General features: G+C 47.6%; 1 protein-coding gene across 1 annotated transcript in view; it reads right to left on the bottom strand.

The window, feature by feature from the left end:
* Positions 1-1526: 1526 nt before the first annotated feature.
* Positions 1527-20362, bottom strand: part of TMEM94 (transmembrane protein 94) — a gene marked incomplete at both ends in the record, with an annotated part of 35801 nt that continues 16965 nt past the window's right edge. The window contains 21 exons of the mRNA XM_084273623.1: positions 1527-1599; positions 2429-2599; positions 2858-2951; positions 4072-4166; positions 4490-4647; positions 4942-5023; positions 5554-5639; positions 6018-6095; positions 6634-6823; positions 7306-7414; positions 8837-8936; positions 9684-9799; positions 10396-10534; positions 10735-10916; positions 12128-12345; positions 13537-13639; positions 16881-17054; positions 17787-18102; positions 18271-18480; positions 18713-18877; positions 19477-19581. Of these exons, the coding sequence (XP_084129749.1) occupies positions 1527-1599; positions 2429-2599; positions 2858-2951; positions 4072-4166; positions 4490-4647; positions 4942-5023; positions 5554-5639; positions 6018-6095; positions 6634-6823; positions 7306-7414; positions 8837-8936; positions 9684-9799; positions 10396-10534; positions 10735-10916; positions 12128-12345; positions 13537-13639; positions 16881-17054; positions 17787-18102; positions 18271-18480; positions 18713-18877; positions 19477-19581 (2964 nt within the window). The remainder of the gene's footprint in view (positions 1600-2428; positions 2600-2857; positions 2952-4071; positions 4167-4489; positions 4648-4941; positions 5024-5553; positions 5640-6017; positions 6096-6633; positions 6824-7305; positions 7415-8836; positions 8937-9683; positions 9800-10395; positions 10535-10734; positions 10917-12127; positions 12346-13536; positions 13640-16880; positions 17055-17786; positions 18103-18270; positions 18481-18712; positions 18878-19476; positions 19582-20362) is intronic.

The raw sequence follows: 20362 nt of genomic DNA, 5'->3' as shown, positions 1-20362 counted from the left end.
CCATTTGTTAGTCTTGGGTACCACAGGATAAGCAGCAACTCTATGTTGTAGTGTTAATATCAGGAGCAAGAACAGTGACAGGATTTACCTGCTTTAGCCAGGTTTTAGAACCAGGAGTCAACATGCCCATGAGCTGCAAATACTCTGGTAGCCAAGCCTGTGTGCTCCTGTGTGGCCCTCAACTGTCAGCCCATAATGGCACCAGTGTTCCCAGTACAGCTGGGGTCTGTTCAGAGCTCTGGCGCGTGCATGGCACATTGGGGCAGCCTTCAGGGGAAGGGTTCCTATGGTCAAGTGAAGAAAAGGCCTCCAGAAAAACCACAGAAGAGCTGTGAGGGAAGCAGCACAGAGGGGCAAGACTTCCAACCACTAGCCCAGAAAGACATGATGTGTGGAGTTTCCCTGTGCCTTGAAAAGCAAACAGCTGCTGCAGCAGACTCCCAGGCCTAGGAAAGGAGCCATCCACCAGCTCTGGGTTAGTCACAACTGGGAGATGCAGATACCCTGCCTGGACCAGTGGCTCCCCTTCCTCTGCAACAGACAGGCAGCTCTCAGGTGTTATCTCTAGCTAGGACCCTCTCAATTACTGAAGCAGAATGGCAATTTGAGTCACAAAAATGAGGACAGATATAAACCTAGCTCTTGGCATTGTTAAAGCAGGTAAGAGCTGGTTCGACAGGGCTGGAGGAAGCTGAGCTGTGCTGATGCCCTCCAGGCAGGCAGAGCTGCCCTCCTGCTTCCCTCTGCACCACAGCCTTAGGGTCAAAGGCAGCCAGCATCTCTCAAAGCCCTCTCATCCCTCTTTAAGCACTCAAAGGTCAGCACATGGCTACAGCAACACTAGAGGGCAGGCCTGGCACAGCCTGGCCTTGGCATTTCCCAGGACCTGCCAGAGCCCCTTCCCAGCTTTCCCAGCACCCCCTTGGGAATGGGAGCTTCAGTCCTCACCTGGCACCCAGACCCAGTGCTCCTGGAGTTGCAGGAGAGCTGGCTCCTTCCCCCCACTCCTCACAGGACACAGGGACGGGGGGGGGGGGGGGGAGGACATGTGCAGGCATGCACACATGTCATCCAGGAGAACAGGCAGCCATGGAAAAACAAAATGGGTTTCAATAAAGATCTCTTGCTTCAGCAGCCCCATGTCTCCCCTGCTGCCCCCAAATTCTCCTGCCAGGTCTGGGAAACCCATCTGCTCACACAGAGGGAATAAGTCACTTCATTTCAGCATCACCATGATACTAATAAAAACCTCTAGCAATAAATAAATAAAGGAAGAGCAGCCACCAGAACTTGCAGGCTCCCTTGAGAGTACCCTGCCAGGCTGGGGAGGGGCTGCATACCTGCTGGGGGATCCTGATAGCAGTGCCCTGCCTGGGGTCCCCTGGAAGGTGCTGCTGTAGTTTTGCAAGGAGGCTGTCAGGTTTCCATGTGTGAGGGAAAACTCCCTGAGCCTTTGGTGCAGCCACTCTCCCTGTGCAGGATGTGCCTGTGTGGCCCTGGCTCCAGGGAACTCGAGCTGGGAGGGTTTAAAACGGCGAATTCATCCCCAGCTTCGTTTCAAACTGCAACTTCTGCCTCTTTTGGTAACGGACCCGGACCCTGGAGAAGGCAGAAGAAAGGAGGGAGTCAGCATGCAGAGGAGTAGAAGGCAAGCAAGGCTGCCCCACTATGATTCCTGAGCTGCATAGTCCCACAAAGCAGGGAAGCCCCTGGCCTGGGCCCTGTGATACCCTGGGAGGAGAATCGAATCCAAAAGAGTAACCTCAGGTCTCAGTCCTACCCCATCCAGCCAAGTCCCATCTCCAAGGCTGCCAGACACAGCAGAGAAAGGTCCAGAGACCCTTCCCAAGAACAGAGATGGTGGCTCTGTCCCCATGAAGGGTCCCTGTAATCCCTGCTGCTTTTCCTCACCAGCACTCATCAGGGTTAACCCCAGCTTGGGCTGCTCCCTGTGGTGGGGAAGAGCAGCCACTCACTTCGCCTGCTACTAATTCCTGGCTGCAGCCACTTCCTGTGCAAAGGAGTCCCACAGTCCAGGCACTGTGTGAAGATGTATTTCCTCTGCCATGACTCAATGCCTCTCTGTCCTCATGGGATGAGATGGAGAGAACAGCCCTCTCCAATTCCACACTGGTATTTCACAGACCTTGGCTGTCTCCCTCTCACTGGTTCGAGATAATGAAATTTTGGTCTCCCTTCCTGCTCCCAATCACTGCCACTGCCCTTCCCTGACCCTCTTTCCTCCCCAGTGCTTCATGAGAGGTGGAACATGAACTTGCACACAATAGCCAGGTGATTTAGACAATACAATCATCTTTTCCCTTTTATTCCCCACCCTGTTCCCTGTGCATCATTTTTCTGCAGCCCAAGGCCAGGCTGGAGTGAGGCTCCAGCCCTTTCCCCTCACCTTCCCTACTACACCCTGTACCTGATTTCATGCAGCTTGACAATCTCATTGATGATAACCACAAGGACCAAGGAGAGAAAACCCAGGAGCCATGAGACCGGGGAGATGGAAACGTGGTTAAAGGTCAATGAAGAGTTGAGGTTTTCCCACAACTTCAGGTCCAGCGCAGTCTGTGCCACTTGCCCCAGCAATCTAAGATCATAAACAGACATAGCAAATCTCAGCAGTGCTAACAAGCTTCCCAGGATCTGCAGGTCAGGGTACAGACCCAGGGGTACCACTTCTGAGTTGACAACAGAGGCCCTTCATCAAATCAGCAGAGGAGAACGGTCGCCTGTACTGTAATTTTCTTTGGCAGCAGCAAACTGGTGCTAGAGCAGAGCAGGCCTTGTGGCCTCCTTCCTCCAGCACTCTGGAGTGCCTCAGCAGGGCATCACTGGGGATACTCACACAACTGCCACAGTCAGCGTCCACCACCGGTTGGAGAGGGGGCTCTTCTTCCACAGCGGCTTCGTGCGATGGACGTGGGTGATGGATATGAACACTACAGGGACAGATGGACAAGGGGGCTGGTTATTTAGCATCATGCACAAGACCTTACAATACACAACAACAGCTATTGCTCCAAAGGGGTGTGGGGTTTATGTCCCTGAAACACTTTTCACTCAAGGTCCTTTCATATCAGAGTCCCCACAGCAATTTCAAGCCCCCAGATACACAGGGTGGGGGGAGTGCAGTTGTAGCACCGCACAGGATTACTCACTGTGGGGAGGCCAAGGGTGGTTCACAGCCTGGCACACACTGAAGCAGATCAGGCAAAGGACTAGAGAGCAGAGGGTGAGCAGTGTGCCTTTGTCTCTGGGTCACTGCAGGCCTGTGCTAGTGGAAAGCTCCAGCCCAGAGAAAGGTATTTGAGCCAGAGAACCATAGCTGTCTCCAGAGGACAGAGCATTTGCTTAGAGCTCTTCAAAACAACATTTCCCACCTGCCAGGCAGAGCCTCAGTGATCTGAAGGACATAAAACAGCAATGCACACTGCCCTCTCCAAAACAGGGCTGCCTCTCAAATCAGGAAGCGTTTCTGCTGGCCAGGACACCCTGCACATCTCAACACACAGTGCTCTGCCTGGCAGCAAGGCACAGCACTACATGACACAGCAGAAAGGGAGCAGGGCTCTTTAAGGTCACCAGAGAGCAGCTAGACCTACTCTGCCAGGCAATGGTATGCAGGTGATGAGGGTCAGCCAGGGGCTGACTCCCCACCCCTCCAGAGGGTTTAAAAGGGCTTCCAGCTCCAGGGTAGCCCCAGCTGCACCAGTGCTGGAGGAGGAGGAGGAAGTGGGGTGTGTCACAAAATGGCAGCAGGTATATGAGGACTATTTGAAGCAGGGAATGCTTTTGGGAGGTTGCTAGCCAATTTGCAAGAGGAAATGCTGCTCTTCTGGAAGGAATCAGTGCTTCACCAGGCTGGTAAGTAGCAGAGTCAGCTCTGAAGATGCTCCCTTTAATCTGTTAGGGCAGCTTAGCAAGACAAGAAGCTTTATGGTTGCACTGTCTGCTTCTATCAGGGAGCTTGTGTGCTGGCATAGGGGATAAAGAAAGAGGCAAAGGATGCAAACTTTCCCTCACAGTGGGGCAGGGGGGTTTCTGGGGACAGGGACTTACCTGTGTGTAAAACAATCAAGCCAGCTGTGAGCTTCTGGGCTACAAGAAGAGCATTGGAAAATGTCCCAAACCAGTCAGGAGCACCACCAGAGTTGCTAGTAAATGAGAGGACACAAAAAGTCAACAGTGGGGACTTAATGGTCTGATCTGCTTCTCCTAGGATCATATCTTCCCCTGAGATAACCAAGTATGAGCTTGGAGTCAAGCTGGCCTAGTACCAGGAAGCAACAGTGAGCGAGTACCCCAAAGATGCAATGGTCACAGTTGCAGGGAGAGCACCTGGCTCTCTGTACAGCTGTTAGAGCTGCATCATGCAAGAGCCTGAAGCTTGTTAGAGGGGAATCAGTCCTACCTGGGAAATGCAAGAGCAATGGGCCCTGCTGGGTGAGGGGGGTGTGAGCCAGGCTGGGTTCCTCACCTGTGCAGCATGATGGAGGAGCAGGCTGTTGTGAGGTTGAGGCTGGTGGTGTTCACCTCTCTGCAGGACTCATGCAGTGTGAACCCAAAGCAGATGAGGCAGGAGCAGATGGTCAGGCTGAATTTCAGCAGGAAGCAGAACAGGAAGTAATGCTGAGTCTGTGAATAAGGGAGAGGCAGGAAGATGACATGGGCATGTCACTGGCCAAAACTCCCCCAGCACAAACCATTAAGGAATCAGTGGCTGCACAAGAGAAGCCTATAGTACAGATGAGACTGTGGACATCCCAGAGCTAAGGGATTCCCTTCCTGTTCATGCCACACTTTTGAACAGCATGGTTCATGCCATGGATCTGTTTACCAAGGGAGCTGGGAAGGGCCTCAGCTATGCATCAACACTGAAACAAAGTAGAAGAGAATGTGTGAACAATTTTAATCTAATGGGCCACCTACCTTCTTAGGAATGGAAGTCAAGTTTTTTCCTGTTGCCATGGTCATGATGGAGCTGTGGGGAGGCTTGCCCAGGAGTGAGATGCTGGAGAAAGGTAAGTTAGTATCTCAGTAATAAATTCAGGCACCAGATCTTTGCTTTTTTGTCTAGCATTTAAATCCAAATAATCTCAGACTGCTTGGAACATTGGTGTTTATCTGGCCACTGCCTTAGTATGTGCTGTGAAAGGTGTAATTTGTGGCAGGTGTAGACAGGGAGGGAGGTGACATCTAAATGTGTGATGGGGAAAAACCTCACTCATGGTACCCTGGCCTCTGCCTGGACCTTAGGCCCACCACACTCCAGTCAGTGCAACAGTATCAGGATTAGAAGACAACTTTCAGCTGGAGGTTCAAGCCACAAGATAACAGCAGCTCTCAGAGCAGGCAGGGCTAACACAGCAGTACACAAGTGGTCCTATCTGTGCTTCCTAGTTCAAGTTTTCAATCCCTGCAGCCTTCTTAGCATGCTGTGGGTAACGTCAGCTTTCTTTTAACATAGACACAGTGAGACTGAGGAACTGGTCTGTGCATCCTGTGGGTGGGAGGCAGCAGATTTCCCCCCCCTTGACTCACCTGAGGAGTGGGTAGCAGAAACAGGAGAGCCACACGATGTCTGTGGTACTGAGGATGGGGGGCAGCTGCACCAGGCAGGAGAGGAACTGTGTATGAACAATCCAGAGTGAAGAGTGTGAGCAATACTAGGACAGTCCTGTTACCCAAGGCGCCACCCTCCTCCCCCAAAACACCAAGATGAGCTGCTAACTAGGCTGCTCTTTACAGCCCCTCCACATGTTCCAGGCTGCAGGGGCAGCTTTTCTCCAGGGGGGGAAAAAGGGGTTGAGAAGGAACATCTGTGGGAGGACAGGGAGAAGGGGCAGCGCAGGCTGAGATCAGGGTCTGTAACTTCCCTGAACACGCTGTGTAAATCTGACTGAAGGCCACCTTCTCTCAAGGCTGCCCCTCTACAGCCACCCATATCTGTGCTAGCACTCCTGTCCTCTGAGCTAAATGCTCTCCCAAGCCAGGCCACGACTCACCTGAATGACAACCAAGGTCAGCTGGCACTGCAGCAGGAAGAGGAAACACTTGCGGATCCCATAAGTTGCATGCCTGGCCTGGAAGGAAGCACAAGCCCTCAGAGCCCTGGCTGTGATGGGAGCAGTTCCCAGCCAAGAGCAATTATTGGTGCAGAACATGGGCCCTGCAGGGGAAGTGGGAGGGGAGAGGATCTGGACACTGAGCAAAAGGGGAAGGTCTCCAGCCTAGAAGTACAGGTTGTGAAGGAAAGGCAGAATTTACCTAAGGGGTACATATGTTTAAGCCTCCTGGCCTTTTTGGGGTGACACTTTTCCCTAGCACTGCATTGCTGTCTGGCCAGGGATCTCCACAAGTTTACACTTTATCCAGTTGAACAATATTCCTGTTCTCTTGCCACAAGGCACCATTCCCAAACCATCCCTACACCTTGGACCAGCAGGGCCAGGCAGAAAGAGTCTCTCTGTGCTTCCTGAGCGCAGGACAGGAGACACAAGAAAAACTAATGCTGGCAGCTTCCTGCAGGCAAATCAATAAGTGCTTGTGTCCACTTCTGGCTTTGCTTTTTGGGAGCTGCAGACAGGGGTGAGTACCAGGGAAGGGGTGTGCCTGGCTTACCTGCTCTATAAGCCTGATGATGCTGGTACTTTCCTCTTGTCGGAAGGACATGGAGCAAGGCAGGCTGTTGAGCTGCCCTGAGAGCTGCAGTGGGGTGAGCTCATCAGAGGCATGGTTCATGGTGGTGCTGGTGGCATAGCCAAAAGTCTCCCAGGAACAACGAGATGGGTAGAGAGGGTCAAGTGCAATACTGCAAGGAGAACACAGGAGCATTAGTGAAAGTCCTTATCCCAGAGGAGAAAATGCAGTCCAGTTTTTAAAGCCTGCTGTGCTATGTCTGTGTACCTCCCTGGTAGAGAAGCCCTGAGCTGTGCCATGAACTTAGGATCAATCTCCCTAGACTTTCAGTTACTTCCAGAGAAATACACATTTGGGTTTGTGGCTCAAAGTCAACAAATTAGTTGATCCCAAGGGGCAGTTCCACTCTGATGCGATGAGCAGCACTGGTAATGCCAGCTGGTGCTCAGTGGTTCAGCATGTAAGAGTAATAGGGTCCTGTCAAGGAATCTAGGCCACCATCCTATCCAATACTATCCAAATGTCCCTTATCGAGTCAAATGCAGCTAATCATGGACAGAGCAATTGAGTGTCACCCTGCACAGCCCACAAGTCTGGTGTGACCCACGGCTGGGCATGTGCAGAGGCAGCTGGAGGAGTCCTGAGCTGCCCCACCTGATATCACTCTGCAGGAAGAGGCAGCTGTTCCGCAGGTTGGCAGAGCTTCCCAGACAGCAAGTCACCTCCCCGTACTCCTGCATGATCTTGATCATCTCACACATAGCTGTGAAGGGACAGGAGGAGAAACACAGCTTGTTACCTCATCATGCACACTCAGACAGTGTTTCACACACCCTTTCCAGTCTGGGTAACAAGCAATCAGATCTTCTAAAATTACCCAACTGATATTCACCACTTGGGTATCTTGAGATCCAAAGTGAAAGCACACAATTAGAGAGCTAATTCATTGCAGCCCAAGGTTGCTGTACACCTGCCTCCTGCAGGAACTGAACTGTGAGTCACAGCAGCATGACCCAGAGATTTGCATCTCTAGTACCTCTCTCTGACCCACAGCTGTAGGTATAACCTGGATATAGAATACAGATGCCTTCAGCATCAAATGGCCATTAGCAGCAGAAATTAAACAAGCCTTAAATAAATGCACAGATTTAAATTCTGCTCAGCATCACATCAGTACTGTTCCAGGTCTAAAGGACTAGAGGAATATAATAAGCTGCTCCAAAAGCAGTGCACACTTACCCACACTCAGAGACAGCCCTTTTTTCTACACTCCCACTATCTTCATTAATCTTTTTATCAATGTTCTATCAGGGTCTCTAAATCAAAGCTGCTGTTTGATCTGATTCTTCTTCTGTAGCTCTGTGCACAGTGGTCTGTGTGTATATCTATTTTCTAGAATGCTCCAGGCAAAAAAAAACCCACCACCAACAAACCCACACTCTGCAGATCACTGTGTAAACAACTTATCTAAATGACTGGTGCACCCAGCTCTTCAGCACAGGGAGCAGTTAGATGAAGCAGGGAACTCCCACTAAGAGAGCAAATCTACTGGGCACTGAATGCTTAGACTGACTGGGCTGTAACTGATTCTCACTGGCACTGGGTAAACTGTGCCCAGAGGTACCTAAAATGCCAAATGAAGCTTAACACTTTTAGTGTAGATGGGACAGGAATTAGCCAGCTGAGCTCTCAGCACCTTTCTTTGATAAAACAGTATCTCCTAGAGAAAGAAATTCTGTCTTTTCAGTTCTCTGCCATCAGAAGCTCTGCAAAGCAGCAGAAGGTGTTAACAGCAAGAGGAAAATTCTCCTGGGAAGTGATTTCTGAGTTATATAAGGCAGGGAGGGTTGCAAGCAGAGATCAAAGTCTCCTAGCACACTGATAATGCTTATTTAATAAAAGGCAGTAGCATTTTGGATGTTTGCTTTTGTGTCTCTTAGAAATGCAAATTGAAAGGAGTGGTTCTTAGCCCAATTCTGTAGCTAGGGAACAGCTGCATTAAAATGAAGGTAACACCTCTTCCCACAAGCAATAGAAGGTCATTAATATCCAAATGCCTTTCCAGATTTCTGGGCTGTATCCCCCCTCCCTTCACCCATGTCCACACCTAGGTGAGCCAGAGTGAGCAGATGGGGAAGGTGTTCATGGGCAGTGGTAGGACAGAGCCTGGGGCTGTGCCACTTACTCTCTGGGGTGCAGTCTGTGAAGAGAGGCACCAGCAAAGGCACGTTGTCTATGTTCTGCAGGTGAGGTCTCACCTGGTGGATCCCCCGTGGGAGTTTGGCCTGAAAAAGACAAAGAGGAGACTAAGCAGGGGAAAGAGAGGGGGAAGAGAGGTATTTCAGAAGGAACTGCTGAAATAAGAATTATGATACCCAGAATTATGCAGCTTCAAGATCAGATATAAATGGATGTCCCTGCAGACAGAAGCTCACTTTCCCAAGCCACTGTAAAAAGACTTCTGCTAAACTTCTACATTGAGGCACCGAGTTGTCTGTGCTTGCCCTCAGGGTTTGTGAGAATAGCTTAATAAATCTTTTGAGCATAGGCTTTTTACCTGTGTGGAGAATCTAATCTGAGACTGTGCTGTGTCTCCCAGCAACTAGATCTATTTCAATTGCAGCCCCATCAACACACAGCAAGGGAAAGGTTCTTGCACTCTTGATTACTGGGCAGCACCAGCCATGGCTCAGAGCTGGAGGAGAGGCAGTTTCTGCTGTATGCATGGGATGTGTGATGTTCCCACACCCTGCCCAGCACATGGGAAGGGGACCCAGGCAGACTGAGATGCAGCTCTCAAGGCTATAAGATGTGTGGTCATCTCCACTTCTAAACTCCAAAGAAAAGACCTGTTCAGCAGAAGTGATTAACTGAGAGAATCCCAAACTTCCCAGGCTCTAGGTATGAAGCTGGAAGAGGGTGGGGGAAATTGGGAGTCAATCTGCTTTGAAAAGGAATTCCCTCTGGGAGTAATGAGGTGATACTGCTGACCATGACAAGACCACAAGGTGTGTAGGGAAAGGGGCTCTCACCCTGTTACAATCCTCCAGGAAGCTGGGGATGTCACTGTCAGTTGGCTGAAAGCTGATGAGATCTGAGTGCCCTTCCTCTTCCATCAGCAGAAGCCCCTCCACATCATCTCGAGAAACTGGAGCAGAGAGAAGCAGAACAAACAATAAGCACAAACCTGCCTCTGCCACCCCTGTGCCACCCACGTGGTAGATTCACATGGAGCTGCAGAAACCAGGAAGCATGAGGCCTGATTTTCTAGGTTAGCAACACTTAGATCCCACTCAGTCATGTAAAATGCAGTATTTTTAGATGACTAATCTGTTCAGAGGTAGACATGTGAGCCTTGTGAGCTCTTTTGAGACATGATAGTTTCTCTTCTGCTTTCCCCTTTCTGGACTGAAGAAGAGAGTAAAAAATCCCACCTGAAGTAAGAAAAGAGTAATGTGCAGGCAAGAGACCCTAAGTAGCTTGACCAGGGCCCTGGCACGAACCAAAAGCACTAATGGGCAGTAGTAAAATCATGGCAGCTGGTTGTTTCCAAGAAATGTAGTTCTGACTGGGCAGAAAGGCTATAAATGTAAGGTTCTCCTGCTCCCTCCCACCCACCTCAGTTTTGTGTTCAAAGCTCTGAAGAATCAGTTCCAGTGAGGACACAGGAACCTATGAATGAATTTAAAAGAACCATCTAGGAAGCACATGGCATTCAAAGTGGCTTAGGTGCAGTTCTCTCACCCTGATGTAGGTCATCATGCAGAGAGCCAGCATGGCTGGGGCTAGAGGGAGGGATCTCTGAGCCAGGCACATCACCATTAGGCGTTAAAGATATGTGGCAATTCCAGCCAGTCTCAAGACCCATCTTTTCAGCAAACACCTGTAAGCAAGCAGACAAAATATTCTAGTGTACCTGTTCAGGCCAGAGTATTGCAGACCAGTGCCATACCGGAGCGTAGGTACCTTCTGGACTCATTAGCTAGCTCAACCAGATTAACCTGAGATTGCACTGGAGCTAAACTCTCCAGTCAGACAACTGGGGGACATGCAAGGTCAGGGGGTTCAGCAAAGGCAGCTTACCTTGCTTTTGAGCTCATCTTCCAGGGAGAAGTAGACAAAACGAATGCAGGCATTGACCAATCCATCAATGAGGCGGACAATGTCAAGACGGGCCTGATACTGAGATGAGACCATCCCCATGAAGATCTGTCCGCTCAGAGCCTGGATACAGTCTTCCTTCTCCATCACTTCCCCAATCCCTTCTTCAGACATGCAAACAACACGCAATCACATTGAGACACGAGGGGCCACGTGTGCGTCAGGCAAAGTACACGTGGTGGGAGAGGCCACCAAGATAACACCCAAGGACACAGTACCCAGAAACATGCAGATACACACACACAGACAGGAGGAAAGGTGGAGAGACATCCATGTGTCGCAGCATACCCAGTCACAGAAGTGGTTTCAGGACATTCCCACATATGCGACCAAGAATACAAGCATGAAACAGTGAGCATGGAAAGGAAAAAGACAGAACAAGACAGGGATCAGTCACAAGGAACTGGGGCAGAAAGGTAAAGGATGTATGCTGCATAATGTCCACACCTGCATTTTAAACTATGTACATCACACTATGCTTAAATAACATAGCAAGTCTAGCTGAGGCTGAGTGGTGTCAGAGTAAGGGGCTGATGCAAAGGAACTGAGTTGTGTTCCCTCAAGTGATGCTCCAGACACTCCCAACAAAGCTCTTTCACGGGGCTGCTTTGCCATCACCAGATCTCTGTGGTGAATGCCAGCTGAATACAGTGTGAAGAACAATATAATAGAACACTTCACACAGCTGCAAAGCTTGCCACAGGTGGGACTGAGAAGTGTTTCGAGAACACTCAGTCACAACTGCCCCCCAGGAGTGGGAAACCCCACTAGTCACTTTTTAAAGAACAGGAGATCAAGGCAGAAAGAGATTAAGGTTGGTTTTTCAAAAGAGCCTCCTGGACTCATGCCATGGTATGCAGTTATTTTTCAGTTGTCACTGCTGTTCTGGAGATGTACAATTCACCCAGTTCCTTCAGCAGATCACCAAAAATCCATCAAGGCAGAACAGTTGCATACCACTATACCTTTAATTCCTTTCAAAAACTCAACACACACAATTTCCATAAAAATAGCCAAATAGCAAACCAAATATAGAAATACCCAGAAGTCTTGACTCTCAGGTGCCCACTTTAAGAAACAAACTTCCAACAAGTAGAAGGATTTCTCTGCAAGCTTCAATAACTTAACAAGAAACATACCTACCAGCTGCTACATCATTACTTCCTCTGGAAATGCCTCTGTTAAGAAACCCTTGGTTCTCAGTTTCCATCTGCTGTTCTGAATAACAATGTTCCTACAGCTCTAGACCGATCAGAAAGCAGCATCTGGCCCAGCAGCGTAACTTATTATAAGACAGCTGAAAAAAAATACATACCATCTGAGCTCCAGCTATTCCTCCGACTGCTTTGTTTGATGGGGGTTGTCCCAGGGAGATCACAGCATGTGAAGATAGCGCTCTGCCCAGGGACCTGCACCAGTTCTATGCACTTGCCATTGAGCTGGGAGGACAAGGCACAATGCATTGGCTTGTACGCGAAGGCAGAGCAGTATCCTGAGAGGCAGGCTCGCTGGTAGAAATCCAACACCTTCTTCCTATGTGGAAGAGACAAAGGCCAGACAAAGTTAGCAGAAATGTGCCACAAGTCTGGCAAATCTACACTGTAGTTCAATGTAGAAACCAAAATCACCCAGGTGTATTCCATGGGAAGTGGAGAGAGCCTCTGAACAAGCCCTGCCTTACTGTTTCTGCATTCTCTAAGCTGGGGGCACTACAGGGCAACATAAAACACACTGCCAGTGGTGAACGATTCTGATTGCTCATCAGATTGATGAGTATGAACACAGTACTGTGAATAGTTATTAATATAATGCACTCTAGGTGGCTGCCAGATGACTCCAAGGGAAGTTCACTGCATGACAGCAGAAGCTTAATTCATCAGAGGGAATTTATCTGTAGGGAGATAAACACCAAGAAAGGAACTGACAAGTCTGATGATAGTATCTATGGCAGAGATAGTTAAAGTAACAGACTTTCCTCCTATTTCTTTTCTCCTATTTGAGTGCCAGAAACTTTATGTGAAGTTTCCATTTAGTCAACAATCAGTTGTTGGCATGGCATAAAGTTCCTGTTCTAAGCTGAACTCTCCAAGGTAACTAGACTCTACATGGGATTTTTCATTGGCTTCTGAGATGGTAAATAGTCCAAAAAGGACCAGCAAGAGTTTTCTTACGTCTGAGGATAAGCAGACTTAGGAGAACTATGTGCTGCTAGTCAGTGAAACTATAATGCTACTGGTCTGCTCTGCTATCAGGAACGGAAATTTAGACATTTCTGCTGTTAGATATTGCAGCAGGACTAAAAGGGAGAGATGCCTTGTGGTGGACTGGTTTGAGGCTGTCAACAACAGGTAGAATTGATCACTTTGCTTTTCATGTAAGACAAGGTATTTGCCTTGAACATCAAAGATGATCACTGCCACCAGCATCTGACCTGATGGTTGTCAGGTCCTACTATGTAGTACAGTCAGATCCCATTTCTAAGAGGCTGATGTGTTAATGATACAGTAAGCAGTGTTTTAGTCTCACAGTCCAACATATTGTTTGGTGCTACCTTATCTTTTACACTGCTGTAATTATAATCAGAGTGGACTCATGTTCATAACCTACTTGAAGCTTCTATTAGATAGCTTAACAAGCATCAGTAAAGGGAATTTTAACAGTGACCAGGTTCCCTCTGCAATTTATCTGCAGCCCCTGAATGCACCAAATAACAAAGGTGCCCACCTGTCAGAGCCAGAGAGGGGGTAGATATCGGTACCATCCCAGAAGTCTGTGCAGGCCTCAAGGATGATGTCAGCTGTCCCATGGGAAAACATCTGCTCAGTGCCTGAAGTGTAGCAAAACAATGAGTCAGCATCACACATAGGGGCCCCCCAGGAAAGGGAGAGCACACTGACTGCTCCCTTATTTGTTAAAAGCAAGTGTTCCTGCAAACTGCTGTGATGCACTCCAGATCCCCCCTTTCCTCTGCTGAATGTCTTCAGTCTCCATCGAAAAATTATTCAAGACAGGATGGTATGTTTTCAGCTGCTATTTGTCTAACCATGAGTTCAAACAAGGCTGCAATAAAATGTGAGCCATACAGTTCCTATTCTCCTCTTACACTGTGTAAAAATCCTGCTCCTACAGAAGGTGAGATAATATCTTGCTCTTGTATCCAACAGAGCAGAAGAAAAGACACTCCTGTGCAGCTGCTCTTCTCAGTACAAGCACTAGAGATGAGCTTATGCAGATCAATGTCTGACTACACTGGAAAGTGCATGCAACTTCAGCCCAGGCATGGATCTAAAAGGTAAGAACTATTCTTTAATACCTTCCACTGAAATAGCACAAGATATTTAAGAGTGTGAGCCCTTAGATAGCAGCCTGTTTCACAAAGAGTTCTGAAAATGTGTTAAATCAAGATGGGTCAAAAGTTCAACATAACAAGACTCTAAAACATAACTGCTGTTGTGATCAGGGAAGAACTGAAAGTCAATGGACAGTACAGTTTGTGCTGAGTTTTTCCTCCCACTACTTGACTCTTTAATACAGACAACATTTTTTTGTAGACAGGGGTGTTAAAAAGTGTTTCCCAAAGGTGTGTGATGTCACTTGTCTGATGCAGTTCCCAAGCACAGGACACAACTCAAAAGATGCTGGGCTGCCTCACCCTCCACTCTTCCTGCTCCCTTTCCTTAGCACTGATACATTAGCATTGCACACACGCAGACTTCCCTGCGTAGGTTCCCTCCTCCAGCTGCTCTGTGACTTTGCCCCCAACAGCTTCAAAGCTGATCTAATGAAAAAAACATCACAGCCAAGGAAAATGAGCCCAAAGGCATCTTGCAGGCATTGTTGCTGACTGCAAATGTTCACACTAGCTGGTAAAATCAAGAGCCAAGAATATCCACTTGCACAAACCAAGCAGGGACCTTCAGGAACACCAGAGGATTTTCCAAAGCACAGCAGCTCTCTGCTTTCTGCTATAAATAGTCATCACACGCCAAGTTTATCAGCATAACAAACCTCTAAGATGAACAGGAGCTGTGTGTGAAAGAAGGAGCCTGTTTCAGGGACACAAAGGAGTACTTGTGCAGAGCTCTGGTTAGTTTTATTGTATAAACACCTAATCCTTCCCACCTTGCTCCTAAGGTCAGATAGTCCTTGCTAGGAAAGAGGGAACAAGAGTTGTTTATTGTTTCATGCAAAACCTATGCTCCAGACACAGAGCAAGAGCTTGCAGATGACCACACACACACATACATTGCCTGACAGCAACTGCTATCCATTTCCCATTCCAGATCACCAGCAGAATCCTTCTCAGGGGTAAATGACAGTGACACACTATAAACTGGAAGGAGTTCATTCAGCTGTCGTTGCCATTAAAGTGAGCTCAGCCTTTTCCCTTCCAAAATCATGAACTTGAGGGCCAGGATTTCTCTGGCACAAGGCAGAAAACTAATGAATAGGACAGGGAGTACAACTAGCCGTTCGTGACTACTGGGACTCTTTAGGAAGAACCAAGTCACCGCAGCTGAGCTAGTGAGACACAGCAAAAGGAATCTAATGTGCAGCTACATCAAGGGAAGATAGAGATGGTATCAAGCCATCTTAGCCCACTGAAGATGCCGAGGAGACCCTCATTTCCATGTGGTTACTATGGATTTGGGATGAACACTGCCAGATGGCGAGGCACGTATTTCAAAGGAACAGCAAGGGAGCACGCAGATAAGTTACCTCCTATTTCTGCTAGAAAATCTGTAGAATTTCTTATGTATCACCTTTGGACTTCACATGGGAGTGGGTGGATTCAAGGATTTCATTGCAAATAATGTATCAAGAGAGGTTAGCTATGATCATCTGATCTGACTCTTCTGCATAAACAGAGTCATTTGCTTTCACCCAGTATTATCTGCATAACCCATTACGCGCTTTAGAAAGTTTCAAGGGACAGGACTCTGATGTGAGAGGTGTTCCAATGGTTAACTAACTCCCCTGGCAAAATTCCTCTTAGAATTTACTCCAGACAGCACAATCCAGGTCACACACGTGTTCGTCTGAGCTCCAGCCTCTGAACTAAACCGTTTAAAAATAAGGATAAGGAGTTGAAATGAGGCAATATTAAAGGTTTTCCCCTCCACTAAGAACCTCAGCATCACAGAAATTCCTGCTCACAAAGGCAAAATAGCAGTAATCAGGACAAATGAAAAAGCTTCTCTCCAGATTAAGATACAAATTTAAGAACAACTGAGCAAGAGAAGACAGTTTACCTGGTATATCTCTGGCCAGCATAGCAATCATATTTCAGATTCAATACTGAACATATGTCAACTCCAGAAAGTCAAATTCAGTCAGTTTAAGGCATTATGAAAAGACTAAGAGCTCTGACAGGCAAGCTGTTAAATCTTGCTGAAGTGCTTTAAGACCTCACAGTGCCTGGCTGTATATTCCTTCCATCCTAGCCAATTCCTATGAGAGCAGGAAGGTTTAGAAGGAGTGGAGAAGTCAGCATGGCTTCAGGTGTTGTGCTTATGGTCACCATGAGTTTGCACAGGGTTTCTGTGATTTCTTCTTAGAATGTAATATAGAAATAGAGCATGCAAGATAATACACTAAATAATTCACAAAGATAATGGTTTATGATTTGGGTTATCAGAAGGATGAGCATCACTAGCTTAAAACCCTGAGCAATACTCAGTCCTGTGCAGTATCAGTGTCACTACCATCATGAAGTCTATTCAAAATGTGATATCCACCCTCCCCCCCCCACACTTTGCTCTGCAATGCCATTTGGTCCCAAAACCTAGGTTTATTATGTATTATCTAAGATAAATTTTAAAAATTATTTCTGATCCTGGAGTGAGCCAGAACTGGGTAGAATCCTCCCCCCCATCAGTATGCCAGAGGTTTCTTGAGCATATCTGTACCACTGGGGTTTGCTGAGCCTATCTGTATCAGCCATAGACAGAGCAAGGCTACCATGCCCCAGGGACTCCAGATCATCCCAATCTGGCATTTTCAAGGTTCTCTGCAGAAAAGATCCTCCCATGTCCCAGGTGGATGCCCAAAGAAAAGGGCAGCCTTACTGGTAGTGGTGTCCTTCACGAACAGGTTAATCATGTGGCTCAGGGGTGGTCTCCTCTTGGTGATTGATGAAAGCTTCCCCAGGATCGTTTCCTTAACCATCTCATCACTTGGCAAGCGGTACAAAGCCAAATAGTTCTCCTGCTTGAAAAGATCTTTAGCACCTGGTGTGAAACCTGAAACATGAACATACGGAGGAGAAAAGTAAGACTCTAACCAAAGGAAAAAGAAAGATCCTCTCTCCTGCTTCTGTGCACTTTGCCTGTGCTCGTTCTGACATGCCCAGCAACAGGCAGGTGAGCTGTGTTCACTGGGCATCTACACCGAAATGGCTCAAGACCTATGATGAAAAACATTCAGAGGGGCTAGATGTTCTTAGTAAGTGCAGCTTTCATGCTTCTGGTTCATTCAAGAGAGGAATTAGGCCATTGAAGGACAGGCAAAGCTTCCAGTTTTCAATCCTAGTGTTGCGCCTCTAATCTCTTACCTTTCCTATGCCTCACTTTTGCCATCAATAAAACAAGCCAAGGTACCTCACATCATTTATACCCAAATTCCTGGTAAAGCCTGACTGTAAAGGCAGGGCAGCTATCTGTCCATTAGCAGCTATTGCTTGTCCCCTGATGAGATTGGCATACGCAAGCCAGAAGAATACCAAGCCTAGCCAGGGCCGGCTGGAAATATTCTTGATGACATTTGTTCCTTTGATATAGTGTCCACAATGTCAGAACTTGCCAAAAGCAACCTCTTTAACAGACTCTTTTGGCAACTGAACGACTGAGACAGCTCTGTAATTCCACCTTCTCAGCAACCAGGACTGAGGAAATATTTTTCTTGTGCTCTCTAAGGATTAAGTGTCTATTGACAGCTCTGATTTCTCTGTGTCTGCTCATCCAATTTCTCATTACCTATTAGCCTGGCAAGCTCACAGAGGCCCCAGGGCACGTGGACAGGCAGCACGGCATTGTGAGTTTCCTGAAGGGCAATGTTGCAGAGGTGGTCTGAGAAGCGGCACAGACGCTCTGTCACACTGGCATTGCAGAGATTGAGCAGCACATTCAGGCCCAGAGGCTTGAGGGAATTCAAATGCATCTGCCAGTTGGAGTCATCAAACTGGATGCAGGAGGGGTTTTGCTGGTCTTGGGACAAGCTAAGCATCTCAAGGTGGTAGTCACACACAAAATCTTCAGCCTCACAAGCCAACACCTCGCTGTCACCAACCACCTGCTCCAACAGACAGGAAAATTCTAACAGGTTACAATGAATACAGATTGAGCCTAGAATCCCACAGGGAATTCCCAATTGAATTCCCAAAATGGGAGACTTTACAGGTTTAAGTCTGTCTTATAGCTCTGCAAAAGTCTAATTACATGCCTCTTCAGAATGTCTTACCTGACTGTGTTCTTCCTCTCCACCCTCCGTGTCCTTGCTAAAACTCACATTGGACCCAGAGGGGTGTTTGCTCCTGCTGTTTGGCTTTCGGTGGGCATGGGCATCCTGAGGCTTTGGAGGGTCACCAGACCAGTTGTTCCTCTCTTGCTCATTGGTCATGTGGACTGTGTCTGCCAGTGGGCCAGAGAGCAAAGCATCTCTTTCATGGGGCTGCAAGAGACCCACAGAATGAGCAGAGGTTATTCTGCAGTTGAATACGAGCCACTACTGATTTACATTGCCTTGGAACTCCTGTAGAAGAGGATCTAATCCTCACTGCTTCTTTATCTTTTAACCAAAGCATTAGAGCACAGGACTTCTCTATAAGCAAAGGGCCCCCTCTATATTCCCACGTTGTGCAGTTCAGTCAAACGTACTACATTACGGATTACATATTCCTTACCTCGTCTTCCATCTCAGGATGGCAGAAGGACCTTGTAGAAAGCTCATCAGTCAGATCTTCATGGCTATCATGAGGTGGTTCCACCTTCCCACTGAAGAACAGAACAGTCTCTGGGCTGGGGTTTGGCCAGGAAAGAATTCCCTGCTTGTCTACACAGCAGAGCACCTAGAACACCCCACAACACCCCAAGAAAGCAAAATCGCAGTGAAAACATGTCTCAGTGTTCATACATAGCTGTAAATAATGCAAGGTTAATAAACACATGGGAGGATAGACAAGTCTTTCTTTGGACAAGCTTCTGTTTAAGAAACCACATCTAAACCCAAGAATTCCTTGCTCTAGCAGGACTGATGTGGTAACAGCAATTTTATCACAGGATACTGCAAGACTGATCATGAAGACCACAGGAAGGAAGCAACTACTGAACCCATTTCACTAGCTAGTGCTTTGTCAGGATCCAAACCACATGGTTCTTGAATGCAAGTCAAGAAGGTTATGGAACCAGAACCAGAGCTGGAAAATACAGACACCCTGTTAGATGTCACAAAGCATGTCTAACCATTGTTTTAGCTTGTAAATGTGCTGCTTGGACAAAATAAGACAGTTTTAAACTCTTCTACGAAGACAAGTGCCTGAGGGGGTTCTAATTCCATCACGGTGAGTTGATTGCTAACAGGCTATGCTCAGGGAAGGACGGTATGAATGAAAATGCAAACGAAGCATCCACGTAGGGCTTCTCCTTCTGACAACCCAGAAATACTCACAGTGACAGATCCCAGGCTATGGAGCAAGCTGGAAGTAAAGCTCAAAGTTGGGGATTTGCCTTTTAAAACACAGAGGAAGTGGCTCCAGATACAGCGTATCATTTCCTGCCGAGGGAAGCAGAGGACATCAGCCAATTAAAGCCTGATTCGATGAAAGATGAGGGAAGAGAAGGAAAAAAGGAGTATGACATTACCTGCTTTCAGGTTCAACACAGTGATACAGTGTAAGATAAACATTGGTCTCCGTGGGAACCTGCTAACTGATACAGTGCTGACGTTCTCAAGGGAAGGGCCTTTCAACCCCCTTGCAGAGGATGCTGACAGTCCTATTGTTGAACTGAGACTTCACTGAAACTACCTTTGTCTATCCAAAAACACAGGAAGGAACTTTGAAGTGATTTCATTTGGGGTGAATCAGTTGCTACTTCTTCTTATTTTCTCCTAGAGTAACTCTCATCTCATTGGACTGCAGCGTTTGAGGCCTTAAGCTTAGAACCACCATGCTGCAAACTAGGTAAATGGAGTCACTGTGGTGAGGTGATTTGCCTGAGGTTACTTACTGAGGCAGTGACAAGGCTGGAAATAAGGACAAGGTGCCCTGACTACTCCACTGTTACAAATGAACTGTAATCAGCATGGTAATAAATTGAAAGAAGGGGATATTTTGCAAAAATTAAAATGTCAAATTGGCACCCTTCATCTTCCACACAAAAAGTTTCAGGGTCTGGATGGCAGCAAGCAATCCAAGCACCACAGCTGTATGTTCTCCTCTGTGGGCTCCAAAACCCAGCAAAACCAGGTTTGCATTACTGAGTTATTTTACTGCTTTTTAGCTGCTGTTCTGGAATGCTGTCACTGCAGAGCACTTCCCCTGAAGCTCCTCAGA

This window comes from Gallinula chloropus (assembly GCF_964237585.1).
Source record: "Gallinula chloropus genome assembly, chromosome: 20".
NCBI classification, from domain to species: domain Eukaryota; kingdom Metazoa; phylum Chordata; class Aves; order Gruiformes; family Rallidae; genus Gallinula; species Gallinula chloropus.
This window is presented reverse-complemented; position numbering and strand designations above follow the sequence as displayed.